This window comes from Dreissena polymorpha, chromosome 4, assembly GCF_020536995.1.
Source record: "Dreissena polymorpha isolate Duluth1 chromosome 4, UMN_Dpol_1.0, whole genome shotgun sequence".
NCBI lineage: Eukaryota > Metazoa > Mollusca > Bivalvia > Myida > Dreissenidae > Dreissena > Dreissena polymorpha.
In genome coordinates this window covers 78,129,045-78,151,419 of record NC_068358.1, presented here as the reverse complement: position 1 = coordinate 78,151,419, position 22,375 = coordinate 78,129,045, and the positions used below count along the sequence as shown (strand labels likewise).

The window sequence follows — 22,375 nt, the reverse complement described above, 5'->3', positions numbered from 1 at the left end:
CCATAATATAATACAGGCCTAATTTCGTGGTTTCATTAACAGATCTAATATGCATTTTATTTCATTTATGTTTAATGGGAATTAACCTGCTACATTTCACTATCGAAAAATGAAATTTTGGTATTACGGTGCTGTTCACGAACATTCGAATTGAATACATTTAGCATATTATGCATTTGTTTATTTATAGCAAGATGGCCCTTATATATTAATTGCAATTTTCACATTTCTCTCCGTATTAATATATGTTGTTTAAGAAATGTTGTTGTTGTTGTTGTATTATAAGCCTTACATTTTACACTTGAAGTCGCTTTAAGCTAGCTAAGCCGCGTTGAAATCACCTTTTTGTTGTTTTAACTTTAGTTAAAACAATATTTAAGTTAACAATTTATAATGATTTCCATTGTTTATGATCCGCAGAAAATAAATATATAATTGGAAATCATTTAAGTAATTAAATATTTCTTTTCTTGTGTACAGTACCTAACAATGCCTTAATGTTCATTCATTCTGAGATCCACGCAACATACTGTCATTTATTAATCATCGACAATTACGCTGAGATTAATAAGCACGTGTGGCAATTTTTATGTTGCCCAAATTGCTTAATATTATTGTGCATCAAACGGTATAACACGTTTTATAGAACACACAACTGGTGTGGTTACACTATTTATTGTGTTTGTTTTCTCATTACTCGTTCAGATGTTCAAGAAATAAAGATAAAATAATAACCTTTTATAAAGTATGCATAGCACCTACAATTTTGAATAATGATCGAACAGTTATGATCATGCATTTGATATAAAATCTGTGTAAACTCTTAAAAATTACGTCCATTCCATATGTACGATACGCTTTGTTTGTCGGACAAAATGGCGGCCAGATAAGCGTTGCTGAGGGGTGTGTGAAAAATCGATATCTGATTGGCTGATCGAAGAATGTGGGCGGAGCGATCGATACTTTGGCGACTGGTCAATTTAATTTCAATTAAAAACTTTATTGACCTGTTGAATAGTATAAGCAAACATCCAAAGCAATTTAACAGTCACATAGACGTGTATCTCACTAATGGTGTCATTATATACACTATTGTTGTTTTTTCATCACTCTATTGGTAAAGTTTCCTGATTTTTTCAGCCTTTCATTTGTTCAGTGCGCGTGAAAAGTCGAACTCATACTTGGCCCCTCTTGCGAAATTCTCATAAGATCATCAAGAGTTTTGTTGTTCGTCCTGGTTTGGAGTCTTGTCACAATCCTGTTTTGTGTTGAGAAGCCTCTTCACGCTGTTCATACGAATAACTGTGCAACACCTCAAAAAGATGGTTATGTTGGGAAACTCATCATGATACTTCGTTATGATTGTTCTGGTTATGGCCTCTAGTGTCTCTGTTTTGTAAGAACCGGAAACAAGGTTCTTGTACTGTCTGTACTCATTCAAACACTCAGCCGAAGTCAACAGATGCTTTTCGAACTGCTTCACAAGAATCTTAAAATCATCATTGCCAAACATGGCGACATACGTTGAAGCATTTATGTATTTAGGCACAAGGGGGTGCCGGTCAACTCGTCCCCAAGTCAACTCGTCCCGTGGTCAACTCGTCCCCATTTTGGTCATCTCGTCCCTGTTTTTTGGTCAACTCGTCCCTACCCGAGTCAACTCGTCCCCGACAAAAAGAAATATACAGAAGTAGGTGTTTAATGGTCAGTTTATAAGTCTTCAGAAATCATACAGATGATGTCTTATTTTTTCTTAATGTTTTTTCCCTTGAATTGTCTAAGCATACGGTTGTCAAAATGTTGTTACTTGTGGTCACAAGTTATTCGTTTTTCGTTAGTTCGGCACCGTAAAAAAGTGCCACTTCGGCACTCGGGTTTGACCAGTTTGGAATTCACATTATTGGCGTCGCTCTAGAGAGCGGCGACTAGTATATAATGCATTTTCTTCGCTTATGGGAGGAGAAGTTATTTTACGGATCAATGTATATATTTTTGTTTTAAGAATATCTTGCATAGTGGTGATTTTTTGTGTAAATTAGTGTAAATAAGTAATGCATTTGTGCCTATTATATTTATTACAACATTTATTGCCAATAATGCAAAGCTAATTGTTTTAATTAATAACTGATCCACAACTGATCACAAGGGAAAGATCACAGGGACTGGTCAAATACGCGAAACTTTCTGGTTTTGTATAAAAACAAAACATAATCAAAATATATTTATTTTGTGGTTTTCAATTTTGCTTATTTAGTGGAGAATCAATGTAGTACGATATTTGCCGACCTATCGCGCAAGCAAGTTTATTGGAAGGCGAGTGGTACGAAAACGTACAATGTATTAGTTTATTAATAGACCTATAATAATGATCGCTATACACAACTTCACCAAATGGCAGTACATAAATGATGTCAGCCGGAATAGCTCAGTTGGGAGAGCGTTAGACTGAAGGCTGCAACAATCATCTAAAGGCCCCCGGTTAAATCCCGTGTTCCGGCACGAACGGAACAGTTCGGCGGCTGACATTTTTTTCAGTCAGGTTAATAGATATAATAAAGCTTTATTTTATGTAGACATTTTAAAATCCATTTTACTACAATTGGACATTTTATTAAAATTAATGGTTGCCGCGTGGTGACAACGTTAATTAAAATTTCTTACATCACTTAAATATCTTATAAAAAATACACGTGTTTTTATATTAACAAATAAATGCAAACAACACATATAGTATCCATATATTTTTATGGTTGTCTATCATAGGCCCTTAGTACTATCCCTACCACATATAGAGCGCGACACGTATTATTGATTGTAACAATTAGTTGCGATAAAGGAAGCAGCCGCTTATCAAGGAGGAGCTGGGTCCCAGCAACCCGTTTCTATAGAGTAAAGCACTTTTCGGAGTTTTTTTTTCAGAACCACATATAGAGCGCGACGTATTACGTATTATCCAGGTGGTATGGGTCCTTTAGCAATATCCGACCATTACGTCCATAGTAATCTTCCTTAGAATTTGAGAAATTTTGAAATCGTTCCAAAATTTTCATCCGATTGTTCGAAACTTGCACAGGTTTTTTTTATCAATGAAGACCCAACCCAAACTCTCTATATAAGCAATATCGGACCATAAGTCCAGAATTATGTCTCTTATAATTTAAAAATAAAAGTGAAAAACTGCTTGGTTAGGTGATTATGTCAACATTTTTCAGCAGATTCTTTCTAAACTTACAGTGTCTTCATATCAATGAGCATTTTCTCCTCATTAAAAATGAGAAACATCGGGACAATAAGTCCAGAATTTATTTCCTATTAAATTTGACAAAATAAACAATTTCCACTTGTTTAAAAGATTTCACAACTTTAGTCTGAATCTTTCCAAACTTCTTAAGTGTTTTTATATCAGTATTACTCGAACCCTATTGAAAATGATGACTATACGAGCAATAAATCTATAATTATCTTTTACTGAATTCCAAAGTATTGTGAAATGTAGCTTCTTCATGCAATTTACAGTTTTCTTTCATTTTTTTTCAAACTTTTACAGTGTTTTCATATCAATGAGTACACAACCCCTATCGTAAATGAGCAACGTAAGAATAAGTTCAGAATCATCTCCCCTTGAAGTTGAGAAAAATATGAAATTACGCTTACAAGATGAAGAAGATTTTTTAAAACCTACTCAGTTCTGTTCCATTAATGTAAACTGAACACGGATGCCACTAAAAAGGAAACCAATGTAAATAAAATGAACTATGAAATATTTGGGGGTTACAACACAAAATCATAGAGAATGGTTATTTGGGGGTTATAACACAACATTATAAATAATGGTTATTTGGGGGTTATAACACAAAATTATGGATAATGGTTATACCAGTATCTTTTTCTATTTTGTTTAAATTAATCGGCCAATAAATTAATATTTACAGTAGAAAAAAAATCGTTCCATGTAACTTCCTTGAGTGCCTTTTACACTGAAATTCCTGACGCCCTTTGATGCTTTGCATCAATACTTGTCTTGTATGATTACGAATGAGATTAATTGTGTAATTCTTATGACACATGGTTGTTTCATATATTCCATCCTACAATGCGTAAATATGAAATTGGTAACATTACATCAATTAACCAAAATCAATACGATGAGCAAATGATATACATGTGAACATGCGTTGCACGCCTATTCAAGCTCTTGTATTCCTTTTCATACATTGTTTCATGTTGACTTGAAGATATAGTGGATAAAATTATATGATAATCGGATAATCCACGGACGCTAAAGGAGAATAATGTTATATATGTCCCTGGACATGTCCCTGGACAATCCTAGTTACAAAATGTTCAAGAAAACAAATCCAATTATTAAGTCCCATTGACAAAAATATATACATTGATCCGTAAAATAACTTCTCCTTCCATGCCATGTCGGTGTTAGATGACAGCGGTACCGACTTCATGGCGACAGAAGACACGCCCTTTCATGAACAGGTATCGTGCGACTTTCCCTTATTTCCCTTTGCGTATAGAGTGCATTATTTAATTTTTATATTTTATTATTTGTACGATAAGCATGCATTATTTAATTTTTATATTTTATTATCCGTCTCTAATATGTACCATTTATTATTCAGGAGCAACAGAATACTGGTACTCTTTGGGTGTGTAGCGTGCGAAACAAAACAAAAAAAATGTCCAGCGCGTGTCAGACAAACCAAAGACGGATTCAAGCAGGGCCGACTGAACCACAATCACGCACCTGATTCATCCAAAAAGAATAAAATCATCATTACGCAGAAGGTGCGATATTGTTAAATAAAATAAATGTCATAGTTATTCTGATTGATAATTGTTCACTTTTCGAAAGGACGTAACTTGTCATAAACAGAGGTTAGATAACTTTTAGAACGAGATTGACGAATTGCATAATATATTCATGTATTTGCAGGCCACCCAATATGCAAGTCAGCAAATTTTCTCCGCAGCCAGTGGTATTGTTGAGAACGTAGCGAGCGAGGTTATCACATCAACATACATTGAGCACCCTAAACTTGACCATATCATGCGGGGGGTAAACAGAAAACGCCAGCGTCTCCGCCTAGAAGATCCACAGACTATTTACTTTGAGGTTATTAAATTATTAATTAGTTATAGCTTTAATTTATGAGAGTCAGGCTTTCAAAAATTAAACAAGTTCAAACATTGACTGCAATTAAATGGAATTTTATTTTCTATTTAAGTTGCAAAAGGACTACATTCCTGAAGGGTTTTTTAAAGGCGAGATTCGGGTTGGTGGAATGAGGCACTTAATCTTTGCCACTTATGAACACCTGCGCCTGCTTAAGACCTCTCTGAGATGGTACTTAGACGGCACATTTAAGGTAATTACATATTGACTTAATTCTTTAAATAAAAACTACTTATAAATCTGGTAAAAAAGTACTTAAACATAATTTTAACAAACGATTTAGGTAAAAATATGTTAACATAGCATTTGATGAATATCTCAATTTCAGGTTGTGCGAAAACCCTTCGACAATCTTTTGAGCGTTCACGCCTTCGCGAGAAGAGGCAATTGTGCTTAACAGGTCCCCCTCGTCTTTGTCCTGATGACTGGTCGACGAACTGTAGACTACGTCAAGGTTCTGCAGGTTAGCATTTAATTTGCTAGTAACTTGAAATGTAAAAACACCCTTTAGTTATGTTTGTTGTTTTGCTAATGACATTATGACGTTGCGAAAATATGAATTTATCATTCAAATAATATAATGTGTTTATTTTCGTCAGAAAATTGGCCGCCTCCTAGACCGACAGGTGGAGGTAGAGGAGTTCGTGGTCGACTTTGAAAAGGCAACGTGGAAGGCAATACGATACGTGTTTGGTGAAAACGCAAAGATACATGGATGCGCATTCCATTGGGGACAAGCAGTTTGGCGCCATGTGCAGGTATATTGTATTGGTTATTTGTTATTATTTCTACATACTTTTCATTAAGGTTTGTATTAAAGGTGCCTTTTCACAGATTTTGGCATTTTTTAACTTATTCATTAAATGCTTTATAACGATAAATGTAAACATTGGATCGTAAAAGCTCCAGTAAAAAATCAAGAATAAAATTAAAAAAAGGAAAAGAACATTGCCCGGACCAGGTTTCGAACCAGTGACCCCTGGAGTCCTGCCAGAGTCCTGAAGTAAAAGCGCTTTAGCCTACTGAGCTATTCCGCCGAGTACACTTAGTAGACGTATTTTATACCTTATATAAGCAATCTTCGTAGTTTCACAAAACTTAACGACAAAAACAGAACTCTCCAAATTATTCAATCGTTTCGCGTTGCAACGCTTTATAATTTTTAGGTTTTAAAATCGTCAAAAGATGCATATAATGGCTATATTAGACCATGGTAAATGTTCAGTATTACTGTTTCCTCACAAATATCATAACTAAAACGAAAATTTGCGAATCTGAAACAACTTTTTTCAATTTTGTCAATTTACCAAAGCGTGAAAAGATCCCTTTAAGATGTTATGAAAATATATACATAATAATACTGTCGTCTAGTTATTATAACTGTTGAGCAGTTAATTTAATTGTTAACTTTTTATTTTAGGCAAAAGGACTCGCTACCGAGTATTCTTCAAAACGCGAAACCTACGCGTACATACGGAAACTGCTGTGGCTTCCGTTTCTGCCGTCGGAACACATAACCGAGGTTTTCGACGCCCTTGCTGACATCGCACCTCGCCGTTTTGACGGCCTATTGGAGTATATGCGTTTAACATGGTTCAGGTCTTCAACTTGGCCTGTTCCTTGTTGGTCGGTGTATGGCATGAGCATTCGCACCAACAATGACGTTGAAGGTAACTACTTAATTAATGTATACCCATATTTAAATAAACATATTTATATCCTACGACTTTGTCATAAGGCTTTCTATATCTATTAAAGATGATATTGCCTTCTCATAATAATTGCTAACTACTAACTCAAATTTATATTTAGGTTGGCACAGACGTCTAATGGGAAAGCTGGGACTGCTCCTCCATTTTTATCTGCTTCTGCGGCTTCTAGCGGACGAGGCAAAGATCGCTCTGAGGTACGTCCAGCTTGTTATGGAGCTGCAACTAGTGTTTTTCCAAGGAGGGCAAAGGGGCATGGCGCATTACTTTCAAACAGGGCATTTTAGCGCGCAGTTTAGGCAAAAAGGGCAAAAACATTCCGTGAATACCTGAATGAGGGAGAAACATGTAATCGCATAAGAGGCAGTTGTGAAAAAAATTAAAATATATACAATCACATTTAATGGTATATAGTAATTGATGTATTTAACTTACTTTGATTTATAGTAATATATTTACCTTGCAATGTACATCTATTAAGTTCCATAATGTTTCAGCACGACAAACATAATAAAGCAATATATGCATATGAATCTGATTATACTCAGATCCACTAACATATAAATGAAACCATGTTTGTCTTATCCCATTTCTAACGATAATCTTGTCAGATGTTTAATATTGCGAGTAAACTGATCGCTAACAATATGGCAAGCACTCATTTCCGTGAAATGTCGTGATACAACCACTGAGTATATTACAAATAAGTATGTTGTTGCTATCTTAAACATTTTTATGCATCGTTGATTATCACAGACATTTCATTAATTCCTTCTAAATGTATAATCTCCATCGTTAATTCGATCGTTAACAACGTTATTTGCCATGTTTTCCGAGTCACAATTTAATTATGTACGTCCGACATGTTGTTAAAATGTCAAATGATGCAAGCGCCAGGTGCGCATAGCAACGTAAAATCGTCTAATACGTCCGCCTTATACGCGATTCGCATTTTGTTTAATTAGTAAACGTCTCAGTAATTAATTCAATAATTAATTATCTTAAAGACGATATCGATAAATAATTAATTTGGTGGTGTTTTTAAATGTAACTATGGGGAAAATATATGTTTTGATATAACTGAATTATGTATGAATTGCACAATTGCCACGAGGATAACATCGAGCTTTTCATTAAAAGTCTCCGAAGTAACAGTCCACGATTTTATCGTGGAGGAGTACACATTACCGACCGATTAGTGGTATAACATATCGATTGATACTGACATGGGGTTATTCACGCATGACTAATTCACAAACGCGCTGCCTCGGAGGCCATACTCTGATACTAGTCGGCTTAGAAATTTGGTCAAGGGGCAATTAAGATTGTAATCAAAAAGGGCAGAAAACAGCGGGTGCTCATGAAAGGGCAAGACGGCGGCCTTTGGAATGGGCAGCGTGGCGCTAAATGGCTTTGAAAGGGGCAGCGTGGCGCTACTAAAAAGGGGCATGGCGATTCGCCACGCTTAAACGGCCTAGAAAAAACACTACACTAGGTACCAGCGACGCCAGCAAACCTTAATGCAAGGGCAGATATCCCGGCTGTGGACATTGTACAGACGAGGCGAAGGGTACGCGACTGGACTGCTGAAGCATCTCGGCACGAAATACAAGCCATGTGCGTGAAAAAAAAACATGTGTGCGTGTTAACTGTTCATAGTGTTCAACTTTGTTTTTATGTGAAAGTATTTATTTAGAAATGCTGTTTTGAACTAAACAGATGTGTCATTGTGTCATTGGTGTAAAACTTTGTTATTTTGTGAAATAAAAATGCCGTATTAAACTCTATTGATGTGTTTCTTATTTATGTAGTTAACTGTAAACTGTCAATGTTGTACAACTTTGTTTTTTATGTGAAAGTATCGATTTAAAAATGCTGATTCTTTGCTAAACAGATATGTCATTGTGTATATGGTGTAAAACTTTGTTATTTTGTGAAAGTTGCGATGTAAAAATGATGTAGATCTACGTGTTATACTCTATTGATGTGTTTCTTATTTATGTAATCAACTGTAAACTGTCCATGTTGTACAACTTTGTTTTTGATGTGAAAGTATTGAATTACAAATGCTGTTTTTAACTAAACAGATGTGTCATTGTGTCCATGGTGTTAAACTTTGTTATTTTGGGAAAGTTTAGAAATAAAAATGCTATGTTAAACTCTATCGATGTGTTTCTTATTTATGTTTTTGCATAAATAACGCGTCTCTAGCTCATTGCCAAATTAAAAGTTTGAATAAGGTACGAGTTGACAATGGGACGAGTTGATTTGGGGACGAGTTGATCAAAATTTGGGACGACTTGACCACGGAACGAGTTGACTTAAGGACGAGTTGACTGTAAACCAACCCACAAGGACATCCATGGCATTCAGAACCTGAGGGTCCTGAAACTTGTCTTGAATGTTTTCAACAACCATTTCTATGTAATTACCGAATGTCTTGGTGACAGTCTTTTTGTTGCTGGTAATATTTAAGAATGGGTTTCAAGCTGCAATCATCAACTTCATCCTCCTCTTCATCATCACTATCTTCAAATTATTCAAACTTGTTGTTGTTTTGGATTCTGAATCTTACAGCTTCACTACTTGATTTTGATACTGGCCGACTGTACATGGTGTCACCATCACAATTAACTGTGAATTCCTCCAACTCGGTTACGAATTTCCAGGAACATCATGCAAGTCCTTGAGACTAGCACATGTGCTGTAAACAAGAGAATCACCTTAGAGAAGTCCAGACTGTCGTTCTGGAAGTCCTTCGACAGCCTTCCAATGAATGGCAACACATCCATGAGCATATGTGTGATGGCGATGAATTTGTATTGGGACACTTTGCTGAACAGGCCCTTCGCAGTCGTATCTATAACAGCCTCTCAAGACACGTGGCAAGAGCAGGATAGCCCCTGTTTATGGCTCCTACAGCACCTTCCATACTGAACCACCTCCCAGAATTATGTTCAGTAAACTTTAGCTCTGGTAATTTCAGAATTTGCTGTATATCCCGCAGACGGTTTGATCCCAGGGCTGAATTATGAAAATACCTGAAGATGTTGCTAATGGTTCTGGAATAGCACTTCAATTAAGGTAGATCCCTGGCTGACTGGGATGTTGCTAGTGCAATGGGGTGGGCCACACAGTGCATCCCCAACCAGTGCCGAGGAATGTTGATGAAGCATGGCCACTACCCCATCTTTCTTACCAGTCATCACACTAGCACCGTCAGTGCCAATTCAGACCATTTTCGAGATGTCAAGGTTTTTCTGTTTCAGCTCGTTTAACACTAACGCCACAATGTTTTCGGCACATGCTGACCCACTTTTGATCTGTTTGTTTGATAAGAATGAGTATTTAGTCCGTCTTCATCTACACTCTGTGTATACATCAACATTCTTTTCTTATTAGCATTGTTCTTCTTTCATCAAGAACCAGAGAAAATACTTCAGATCTTTGAATGTTTGTTATTCGGTCCACTAAAATGACGTCACTTATTGCATTTTGTAGTTCAGTCACACTTTTGTTACTACAGTATGTGATTCGAGCACTTTCTGACAAGATCGCACTATAATCTGCGCCCACTGCATTGGCATACTCTAAGTGATGTCTGAACTCTTTCTTCGGCAGCACCCTTTTCCCAATGTGGTAGGCGGCCTTCAGCAGATTGATTCCCAATGCATTATCCTTGTGCAGTTTGTTGGCAACGATTTTTTGAAGCGGCTTCTGAGATTTTAATGATGTTCTTGTTAAAGCATCAATGTGCTTCTGGGCTACAAAACAACAAGAATTTGTAACATTCGGGAACTATCCGATATTCTGTGAAAGTTTGATGAAAAATGCATGCAAAATAAATAAGGTGTTGCAGAGTTGTCCCCTGTACCCTTAAACTTCAGCGTATCCAAAGGACGATAACAAGAACTATATGCAGCGTTTTTGTTCGTTCCTATTACTTTTCTAGAGTAATATCGCCATATTTTTCGAAAACACGCTACGTTTTTATGTAAAATAAATCTCAACATTCTCTCACCTATTTTATAAATTTAATTTAACGATTTCAAAGTTTTCTGCACTACAAAGAATTTTTATTTGGTTTTCAAAACATGCGAGTTGTTCGTGCGCGCGACGTAGCCTTCTATAAGGAGTCACATTTTTGCGCTTTTATCGAACACACGAAATACACAAGGGATACAGCTTGTCAATCTTAAGAAATGATGTTTATTACTTTCCATAATTTACTGGGCTATTGATAAATACAATTAACCACACCATCTGAATCACCGTAAACACTAAAGAACATGCGCATAAACAAAGCCGATCATGAATGAGAAAATCTAATCTTATATAAAAATTATGATACAACATAAGTCGCGTGTACCGCTTCGTCGAACTGTATGTTAAATTAGTAGAAAAATATAATTGATTCAAACATACATGTTTGTACTTACAAGAGGCATGACGATAGTGATCGGTGGTTTTAGCAGGTACATGTATCTCGTGCCCACGAGCATAAGGGTTGTCAAACTTTGAAGTTCTACACAAGGTACAATGCCACAGACCATTTTCGTCTTTCTCATACGAATCATACGAGCTCTGTGAATGATTTTTTTCTTGAATTTTCGCTTAGTAATCAATGCAGTGCATGGTTGATAAAAAGCTAAAGTGGAACCAACCCCCCACCCCCCAAACAAAAATAGTTTCTGTAGGTGCAGTAGTGGGCGGAACGGACAGAAAGAACTTTATACGACTGATTGCTGTACACTTGGAGACACTTCTAACACTAACTTAATCATATCAATAGAGCTCCCTTATTTTTGACCGGATTGTGTTGAAATTTGGACCAAAAATAATTCAACACATATCTGATAAATCCTGAAAATTTTATTGAAATTGAAAAACAACAAAATGTAAAACTTAACAAATTAAAAACGTCACTTCAAAAGTCAAATTCGCAGACTCGTACAACGTTAAGTAATAACAATGTGAAAATAAAACGCATAAAATTACACGTCTTAATAAATGACCGGCTTGCAACATGCCGATTGAGCAATTTCGCTCGCGAATATTCATACGAGCCATAATGTTTTTCTTAAATTAATGTTATGTTGTTCTTGTGTAAAAACTTACCTAGAATTATGAAATTGAAATTAAATTGGATTAAATTGTATATCGCCTTTTACTACACTTGGTGATTTTTCTAACGCAACACTTTTAAAACTTACATATTTCAGTAATGAGTAAATATTTTTATTTAAAATTACACATGTGATCATTTGACTACAGTGTGTGCAAGCTAACAATAAAATCATTCATCCGTGACGATCGGACGCTTTAGCAAGTGGGAAAGGTAGCCTGTAAAATGTTAAGTGCGCTATTGCGCTCCTGAATATTCATACGAGCTTTATTGTTTATTAATGTTATGTTTTCCTTATGTAAGAACCCACCTAAAATAATTAAATTGAAATAAAACTAGAATTTAATCGCGTTTCAACATTTTCACGTGCAAAAATATAGAACCACACCTAACCCACGTGCTAAAGCGTCCAATCGTCACGGATGAATGATTTTATCGTGAGCTTGCATAGAACGTATTCAAATGATCGTATGTAAAATTTTAAATCAATATCTTTTCTCGTGACTGAGATATTCAAGATTGAAAAGTGATGCGTAAGAAGTGTCTCCAAGTGTATATTGTATTGACCTGTTCGAATAATTATGTAAAGTAAAGCAAATAAATACGTGGAGGCATTCTATATATACGTATACGTAAAATAGGAAAGACATGTATCTGTATTTTTGTCAAACAAGCTATGCTTTAGCTTGTAAACATTTATCTGGTAATCGGAACTTGTTTAACATAAATTATAAACTTGAATTGATGCCGATATTTGCTTTTAGGGTTGTTCGTACACGTTTTACACAAGTTTATTAAGCTTTTACCAATTATTGAGGTACGCTTCGGTCGATTTATATCATTTTAGTACGGATTATCTGTAACAATAATTAAATAAATGTATGCATAATGGTCAGTGCCTGGTTAATATTGTCGGGCTATTGCTTCTATACTTGATCGAACCCACATGATTCAGTTTAGCGAAATGTCTTTTTAGTATAATAACGGATGTATGTAGCACTGTTTTCATATTTTGTGCATGCAGATACCGAATAATCCAGGTTTTATGAATGTGACATGCAAATTATGAATTATGATTCTATAACATGGCAACTTTGCTATGTTATACAGTTAAGGTAAGCACCAGAGGTAGTGGCACGGATTTTTTTCATGAGCTATACACGTTTGAATTAGTAGAAAAATGCTCCGAATTTCGCTAAACGAATCAAACGGACACAATTTATTTATAAAAGCGGATGGGTTTGCTCTGATGACGTCGCGGCAGTGGAAACGTCCAAAAAGAGTTTTGGTTACCGCTTCCAGAATTTTGGCACGTAGTGATTGGTTTTTAGTTTTAAACTTGTACTCATTTCGGTGTAACGTTGTACATGGTGCAGACGAAAACGGCTGTAAAAGCGAACGATATCTAAGAACGAAGAACGTCAAAAGTAATAAGTATTTAAACAGTCTTTTTAAGTTTTCTATTGAGTTTTTAGAAGCTTTGCAGTTTATACAATGTTCTTTGTTATTGAAAAGTATTGTATTTACTTTTTCTAAACATTGATGCTGTGAAAGTTTTATTCGGATATGATACATTCGGACAACATAAGAAAACCATCAACTAAGTTTTTTTTCTTTAGATCATGTTCAAGATTTCATACCCTATTTTCTGAATAAAAATATTAACATAGACACAAATATGATCCATTTTTTCGTTAGACATAAATATGATCCTCTTTTTCGTAAGCATTCTAGCAATGCAGGGCTAAATATTAATAATGGTCTGAAATTGGAAATCAAGAATAGGATTTGACTGGTGGGATCACATTTCTGACATTCAGACATTCCCAAATGTGCCAGACCTTGGGACCTGACTAATTTTTAAAGACAGTTCAGATTGGAAATGAAATGTTGCGGGTCTGAATGCCATGGAAATAATTAAAAAGGAAAAGTTGATTTACTTAATAGAATTTAAACGTGAAAAGAAAAACGCGTTAAAAGAAAATACAGAACGGGTAGAAAAACAACAACATTATAGTCGTTTACATTCATAATATGTTATTGTACATGAACACCCGTTCACTTCCTCCTATGCAGGTACATTTGTGTCAATAGTCAATTTTTTCATTTAAAGAAAAACACGTTCTGCATCTCAGATCGTTTTATTTACTATTTATCTGTAAGGCCAGTTCAATTACATTTTAAGTTTAATTCTGATTTATAATGTAATTTAAGGACCCAGAAATATTTGTCAGTGCAAATGTCAAAATTCGGTTAATTGCTTTGCGCATAAAAAACTTTATCTGTTGCATTATTTTAATTTATATTTTACACATGGTCTGTTGTTTTAAGGTACTTCATTGATTCCTTACCAGTATTCAAGGGTTTTTTGTGTAAAGTATAGCTGCAACAATTGGATCTGATGCATTGAAAACTGGTTTTAAATGCGTTGATTCGATTACGATCATACCAACCCTACCAAATTCGATTAGATTTTAACATATATACATAGTAGTGCTGCAACAATACGCCTAAAACTGTATTGCAATATATTGTCAGTTCAAAAACACGTATTGCAATATATTGCAATATATTGCTTACTTGTACCAGAAGTATAACTCGCCAGCTAATCACCAAAACCAACTTAATTACATAAACATAACATTTGTATTGTATGTTTAGGTTCTAGTTATATCCTATTGGCAATTCTAGCCTTTTTTACAAAATGCATTATAAACACAATCAACTCATATTTTGGCTTTACAAAGAATTTTGTTATAAATGAAAGATAAGTATTGTCATTTTGTCCATTGGATATTCACATTAAACATTAAAAATGCTGCGCAATTGTGTGCTGTATACTGTATAGTGTATACAAAAAATCTCTGGGACATTAACAATAATTGATTATTAATATGCTACAAGTACAATATGACCAAGTCATTACTGTTTTATTCAAACTGGTAAAGCATAGTTATTGCTCAGTTTACAAAATTTTGTGGTGCCGCTCCAGAGTCAAGTGCAAGAACAAATTTGATGTTCCACCACCACATTTGACACAATCCTTACACTGCTTACACTATTCTACCCCTTCCTCGATCTCATTCGTTTCTCTCTTCCTTTTAAGACTTAAATATGCCCAAAAACAACACTTTTTCCATTGGAATTGTCTATAAAGTCAAACTTGGCGTTCGTTTCGTCTGCCATTTTAAGAACTATTACAAAAGCCGACAAGAAGATTAATAACCCGAACGAGAATTGTGGATGTTTAAAAGCCAGTCGTGTAACTTATCATAATACTGTTACGTAATTTGTTTCGGATCATTATTACTTCTGTTTATAATAACATTAATTAACATTTTTATTATGTAATTAATTGTGTTTTGTATCGTATTTACATAAGCTTCATCTTGAATATAACAGTATGACACGCAAAAGCAGATCTTACGGACTCCCATGTAACAACGCTACTCCGTATACTAGACTTAAGAATGCTAGTTTTACGTAACACATTATATTTTTTTCTTGTTTTGTTGACTTTGATATCATTATTTCGGATGGCTTTTCTGGGCGAAATGTGGATGATTTTTTGTAGAATTTTCATACCGGTATGATGAAAATCGTATCGCAATACAATATGCGGATTGTGTATTGCGATATATACCGATAAACCGGTATATTGTTGCAGCACTAATACATAGATACGTTAAGGGCGCTGTACTCTTGACTATTTGATACAGGAAGGTACAGGTTTTATCTTTTCCTGTAATAATGACGCTCGCGATTGGTTACTTATTACTTTAGTCATCCAATCAATAAGCGCGTTACGGTCTACTTTAGGAAAAAGTGTCAAAATGGCTGAAAAAGTTGTGGCCGACAAATTGAAATTATCAGATGTACCTTAGAAGCTAAAATCAAAAGTTTGGCAGTATTTTGGGTTTTGGGATGGTAGCCACCGATAAACGTACGTGTAAACTGTGCTTTACAGATGTGGCGTACCCTAAATCCGGCTCAACCACTAATCTAATTCAACATGTCAAAGGCAAAAATAACATTGATTTAGCAGGAGGTAGCACCAGTGCACTTACTCAAGTCGCCAGCTAAGTTTATCCGAATATGTGATTTGTCCTTCAGGTATTTAAACAGGTGATTCTGTCATGGCGCAATGGTAGACATGCTTGTAGCCGTGTTGGGTTTAAGTATTATGGTGATAGTACTATCATTCCACTGACTCCAGATGTTCATCTTATTATTTATTTATTTTTGTTTAGTCAACACAATCGTCTAGTCAAAAATGTATTGATATTAAAATTGAGTTTCTAATTTGCTATTCAAAGGGGGTAATCACGTGATAGTCAAGATGGCGACGGCCATAACAAGACGGTTATTTTTCACCGTTTTATACCCTTTATTACTTGTGTTTATTTTTTAAATGACACTCACTTTCCAGCCATATCAGTAACAAGTTGATTAGCGTTTATTTCGTATTTAAATTCGCTTTATATATCGACTTTACTCCGCGCAAATGTTCTTAGTGGAGCCCTAATTAGGTCATCCCGCTAATAAATTTCACACAGAGTAAAGTCGAGATATAGAGCGAATAGTACTATGAAATAAAAGCCAGTAACTGTCTTCCTAATATGTCTGGAAAGTGAGCGGAATACAAAAAAATAATACAAGTAATACAGGGTTTAAAACGACAAAAAATACCTGCCTCGACATGGACGTCACCATCTTTTTTGTCACGTGATTACCCCCTCTGTATTTTTGTTGTGTTTTATTGAAATATTGACATAGTTTGTCAGAAAATTGGCAGTTTCTTGCTAAATATTTCTTACAAATGTTAATTTAACCCACTTTCAACAGTTTTTAATACACTGTTAAACCAACCAAACTATATCAAACAAACACACAAATGCCCAAGATATCTACATGTAGGTATGCAACACATTTGAACAGCAATGTTTATTTTGAGGCAGAAGAGTGAATATATGAAAAAACTAAGTTGAAAGATGAATCAAATTGAAACAATCAGTAGCGGACTTTGGAAATCGAAATTGAATAGAATCGATCTGTTGGTGAATCATAGCAGCTTTAGTGTAAAGATTGAATGACATTCATTAGTCGCTATCACACTTAAACTAATTATCATTTTTTTTTAAAAACATTTGTTTTGATAGCAGCTTTCACACCAGTTTACAGTTTTATAATTTTCAATTCAATTGTATTTAACTATGTTGTGGTTTAAATATTTTTAGCTCATCTGATTGCTCAGGTGAGCTTTTGTGACCGGTCTTTGTCCGTCGTACGTCCGTCCGTTAACATTTGTTTGTAAACACTCTAGAGGCCACATTTATTGTCCGATCTTCATGAAACTTGGTCAGAAGCTTCGTCCCAATGAAATCTCGGTCGAGTTCAAAACTGGATTGTGCCGGGTCAAAAACTAGGTCACAAGGTCAAAAAAAGAAAAAACTTGTAAACACTGTAGAAGTCACATTTCATGCCCAATCTTCATGTAACTTTGTTTAAATGTTTGTCTTAATGATATGTTGGTTGAGCTCAAAAGTGTTTCCGGTCCGTTGAAAAACATGGCCGCCAGTGGGCGGCACAGTTTTCCTTATTTGGCTATAGAGAAACCTTGTAAACACTCTAGAAGTCACAATTTTTGCCCAATCATCATGAAATTTGGTCAAAACATTGGTTTTATTGATTTCTCGGACGAGTTCGAGAATGGTCCAGATAGGTGAAAAACATGGCCGCCAGTGGGCGGGGCATTTTTCTCTATATGTATAAAGTGAAAACTTGTGAACACTCTAGAAGTCACATTTTTGGCCCAATTTTCATGAAATTTTGTCAGAACTTTTGTTTCCGAGATACGTGAGTTCAGTTTAAAAATGGTTCCCGTCCGTTGAAAAACATGGCTGCCAGGGGGACGGCGCAGTTTTCCTTATATTTATATAGTTAAAAGGCTTGTAAACAATCATGAATTAAGGTCATGTAACATGCGAGACAACTCTTCTAAATATTGCATTTAAGTTTACAGTAGTTACTCCCCTTTGATTATTAATGTTTTCATAATAATACAGTGTAGATTTGTGTATCATTTATGTGTTAATTGTTATTCGAGGTTGGATGTTTTTTTAGCTCACCTGATTGCTCATGGAGCTTTTGTGACCGGTCTTTTTCCGTCGTCCGTCCGTCTGTTGTCCGTCCATCCATATTTGTTCGTAAACACTCTAGAGGACACATTTATTGTCCGATCTTCATGAAACTTGGTCAGAAGATTTATCCCAATGATGTCTCGATCGAGTTCGAAACTGAGTCATGCTGGGTCAAAAACTAGGTCAGTAGGTAAAAAAAAGAGGAAAAGCTTGTAAACACTGTAAATGTCACATTTAATGCCCAATCTTCATGTAACTTTGTCTAAATGTCTGTCTTAGTGATATGTTGGTTGAGTTCAAAGGTATTTCCGGTCCGTTAACAGGGCCCTCAATCTATCAAATCCGCGGCCGAATTTCGGCCGCAGTCCCCCACCTGAAAAGTATATATTTTTCCCCTTTTGTGGGGAAAAATTCCCCCTGAAATTTAAAAAAAAACAAAACACTTTTTTTTTTTTAATAAGATGTGTCTTGTGATTATTATATCTCAATTCTATTTCAATTTAATCTTGTCAAACATACTAAATTATGAAAAAAGAAATTAATATAGTGCAAACATGTACAAATGTAATAATGAGAGAGTAAGTAAAAAAATCCTCCCAAAAGCGAAATGACGCGAAATTTACCCCTCATGAGGGTAGTGACCCACTTCCCACATAATGGATTGAGGGCCCTGGTTGAAAAACATGGCCGCCAGTGGGCGGGGCAGTTTTCCTTATATGGCTATAGAGAAACCTTGTAAAAACTCTAGAAGTCACAATTTTGGCCCAATCATCCTGAAAGTTAATCAAAACATTGGTTTTATTGATATGTCGGACGAGTTCGAAAATGGTCCGGATCGGTGAAAAACATGGCCACCATTGGGCTGGGCATTTTTCTCTATATGTATATAGTGAAAACATGTGAACACTCTAGAAGTCACATTTTTTGCCCAATTTTCATGAAATTTGGTGAAAGATTGGTTTTATATATATCTCAGATGAGTTTGCAAATGGTTCCGATGGGTCAATAAACATGGCTGCCAAGTGGGTGGGGCAGTTTTCCTTCTGTGACTATATAGAGAGAAACCTTGTGATCGAACACTATGGAAGTCACATATTTTGCCTAATCATTGTGAAACTGAATCAATACATTGGTTTTATTAATTTCTTGGACAAGTTGGAAAATGGCTCAGATCGGTGAAACACAATTTTTAGCTCACCTGATTGCTCAGGTGAGGTTTTAGGATTGGTCTTTGTCCACTGTCCGCCCGTCCATATTTGGTTTGTAAACACTCTAGCATTCACATTTCTCAAGCATTCTTTTTCAAAGTTGCTGAAAGATCTCAGTCAAGTTTGATGATAGGTCACCATTTCAAATCTTACAAAAACAAAAACACTCCCTATGCCAGAGTTTTGGTTCAATAATGATGAAACTTGACCAGGATGTTTGTCTAGTCAATATCTAGGTCAAGTTTGACATTAGGTCAAGATTGAAAGAACCGACTCCTCTCAGGTGAGCGAACTAGGGCCATCTTGGCGGTGGTTTTCTGGATCCTGCGATAACTTTAAAAGTTCTTAATATTTTTTCATGAAACTTGGAACATAGATAGATGGCAATATGGACATTATGCACGTCATTTCATTTTGTTCCTACGTCAAAAATTCTGGTTGCTATGGCAACAAATATTCTGACAATAGTGGAATTTCTGACAATGGTGAAGCCGGTAGGGGACTTTTATTGCTTGGCAATAGTCTTGTTATGTTTATTTCTGTTCTCCATTTTATTTTTTCCAATTTCTTTTATGTCAACAAATTTGAGTAGGTCGCTTGATGTATCAGTCCTATTTATCTCAGTCCGGTCCAGCAAGTAAACAAAGTCCACAGGACCGGATGTCCTGTGGATGTAAAATACTTTTGGGAATGTCTGGACATTTAGTTGGATATTGCTTTAAAGTCCCCTACCGGTTTCACTGGAGGGGACTTATGGGTTGCGCGCCGTCACACTTTTCTGGATCCTGCGATAACTTTAAAAGTTCTTAAGATTTTTTCATGAAACTTGAAACATGGATAGATGGCAATATGGACATTATGCACATCATTTCATTTTGTTCCTACGTCAAAAATTCTGGTTGCTATGGCAACGAATAGACTAGAAATACTGCTGAAAATGGTGGTTTTCTGGATCCTGCGATAACTTTAAAAGTTCTTAATATTTTTTCATGAAACTTGAAACATGGATAGATGGCAATATGGACATTATGCACGTCATTTCATTTTGTTCCTACGTCTGAAATTCTGGTTGCTATGGCAACAAATAGACTAGAAATACTGCTGAAAATGGTGGTTTTCTGGATCCTGCGATAACTTTAAAAGTTTTAATATTTTTTCATGAAACTTGGAACATGGATAGATGGCAATATGGACATTATGCGAGTCATTTCATTTTGTTCCTACGTCAATAATTCTGGTTGCTATTGCAACAAATAAAAAAAATATTCTGACATTGGTGGAATTTTGGACAATGGTGGAGCCGGTAGGGGACTTTTATTGCATGGCAATAGTCTTGTTTAACCAGGTTTTTCGAAGGAAAAAACTGGTCATTAGATTGGCAAATGTCGGCGGGCCGGCAGAATAAGCTTGTCCGGGCCATAACTTTGTCCTTTATGGTGAGATTTTAAAATCATATGGCACATTTGTTCACCATCATTAGACGGTGTGTCGCGCGAAAGAATTACGTCCATATCTCCAAGGTCAAGGTCACACTTTGAGTTCAAAGGTAAAAAATGGCCATAAATGAGCTTGTCCGGGCCATAACTATGTCATTCATTGTGAGATTTTAAAATAATTTGGCACATTTGTTCACCATCGTGGGACGGTGTGTCGCACGAAAGAATCACGTCAATATCTCCAAGGTCAAGGTTGCCACGACTAAAAATAGATTTATTTTGAGACAAAGGGGGTTAATTTTGTTTGTTCAGTTCAAAAGTTCAGTTTGAGTTGTCTCCCTTTATCAGACTTTTTTCCACAATGAAAACCTGGTTTTGTGACAATTTAGTCCCTTGTTTTTTTTTAAATTTATTCACACATAATTTTAAAAATATTTTTCAGATATCATGTTCAACAGTAAAAGAGCTTGGTTTTCAACAAGTGTTAGCAAAAGGAAAAGAAAACTGTGGGGTAAGGCATAATCAATAAAGAATTTTAGCCACAAATCCCCTTTATTTGCAAGACGAAGTGTGACCCAGGTGTATAAAATTCCACTTGCCAGCTAAATTGGCGAATGAAATTTAACTCTGTACAAAAATGATATCACATAATCAGAAATAGTCACCCCGACAGGTGGGTCCATTTTTAGCTCACCTGATTGCTCAGGTGAGCTTTTGTGACCGGTCTTTGTCCGTCGTCCGCCCATCATCCGTCCGTCCACATTTGTTTGTAAACACTCTAGAGGCCACATTTATTGTCCGATCTTCATGAAACTTGGTCAGAAGCTTTGTCCCAATGAAATCTCGGTCGAGTTCGAAACTGGGTTGTGCCAGGTCAAAAACGAGGTCACTAGGTCAAAATAAAGATAAAACTTGTAAACACTGTAGAAGTCACATTTCATGCCCAATCTTCATGTAACTATGTCAAAATGTTTGTCTTAATGATATGTTGGTATGTATGAACACTCTAGAAGTCACAATTTTAGCCCAATGGTCATGAAAGTTGGTCAAAACATTGGTTTTATTGATATCTCTGACGAGTTTGAAAATGGTTCAGATCGGTGAAAAAACATGGCCGCCAGTGCGGGCCATTTTTCTCTATGTCTTAATAATATGTTGGTATGTTGGTTGAGTTAAAAAGTGATTCCGGTCCGTTGAAAAATATGGCCGCCAGTGGGCGGGCAGTTTTCCTTATTTGGCTATAGAGAAACCTTGTAAACACTTTAGAAGTCACAATGTTTGCCCAATCATCATGAAAGTTGGTCCAGATCGGTGAAAAAACATGGCCGCCAGTGGGCGGGGCATTTTTCTCTATATGTATATAATGAAAACATGTGAACACTCTAGAAGTCACATTTTTGGCCCAATTTTCATGAAATTTGGTCAGAACATTTTTTTTCTTGATATAAGAGTTGAGTTCGAAAATGGTTCAATCAGTTGAATAACATGGCTGCGGGGGGTGGGGGGGGGGGCAGTTTTCCTTATTTGGCTATAAAAAAACCTTGTAAACACTCTAGAAGTCACAATTTT

At 35.8% G+C, this 22,375-nt stretch overlaps 2 protein-coding genes across 5 annotated transcripts in view; both read left to right on the top strand.

Moving 5' to 3' along the window:
- The window catches only part of LOC127876245 (uncharacterized), a 49,928-nt gene that overhangs the window by 13,679 nt on the left and 13,874 nt on the right, over positions 1-22,375 (top strand). The window contains exons 1-2 of one of the 4 annotated variants that reach the window (XM_052421322.1): positions 7,025-7,094; positions 21,249-21,317. In XM_052421322.1, coding sequence (XP_052277282.1) covers positions 21,254-21,317 — 64 coding nt within the window. In that variant the 5' untranslated portion in view covers positions 7,025-7,094; positions 21,249-21,253. Of the gene's footprint in view, positions 1-7,024; positions 7,095-13,351; positions 13,457-21,248; positions 21,318-22,375 lie in introns of those variants that run through there. The other 3 variants (XM_052421319.1, XM_052421320.1, XM_052421321.1) reach the window with 3 other exon arrangements.
- LOC127876247 (uncharacterized) lies at positions 4,240-6,854 on the top strand. Its single transcript, XM_052421323.1, has 7 exons — positions 4,240-4,491; positions 4,635-4,800; positions 4,949-5,128; positions 5,241-5,381; positions 5,517-5,651; positions 5,788-5,946; positions 6,609-6,854. The coding sequence occupies exons 1-5, from the start codon at positions 4,439-4,441 to the stop codon at positions 5,583-5,585; spliced, it is 609 nt and encodes a 202-aa protein (XP_052277283.1). The 5' UTR covers positions 4,240-4,438; the 3' UTR covers positions 5,586-5,651; positions 5,788-5,946; positions 6,609-6,854.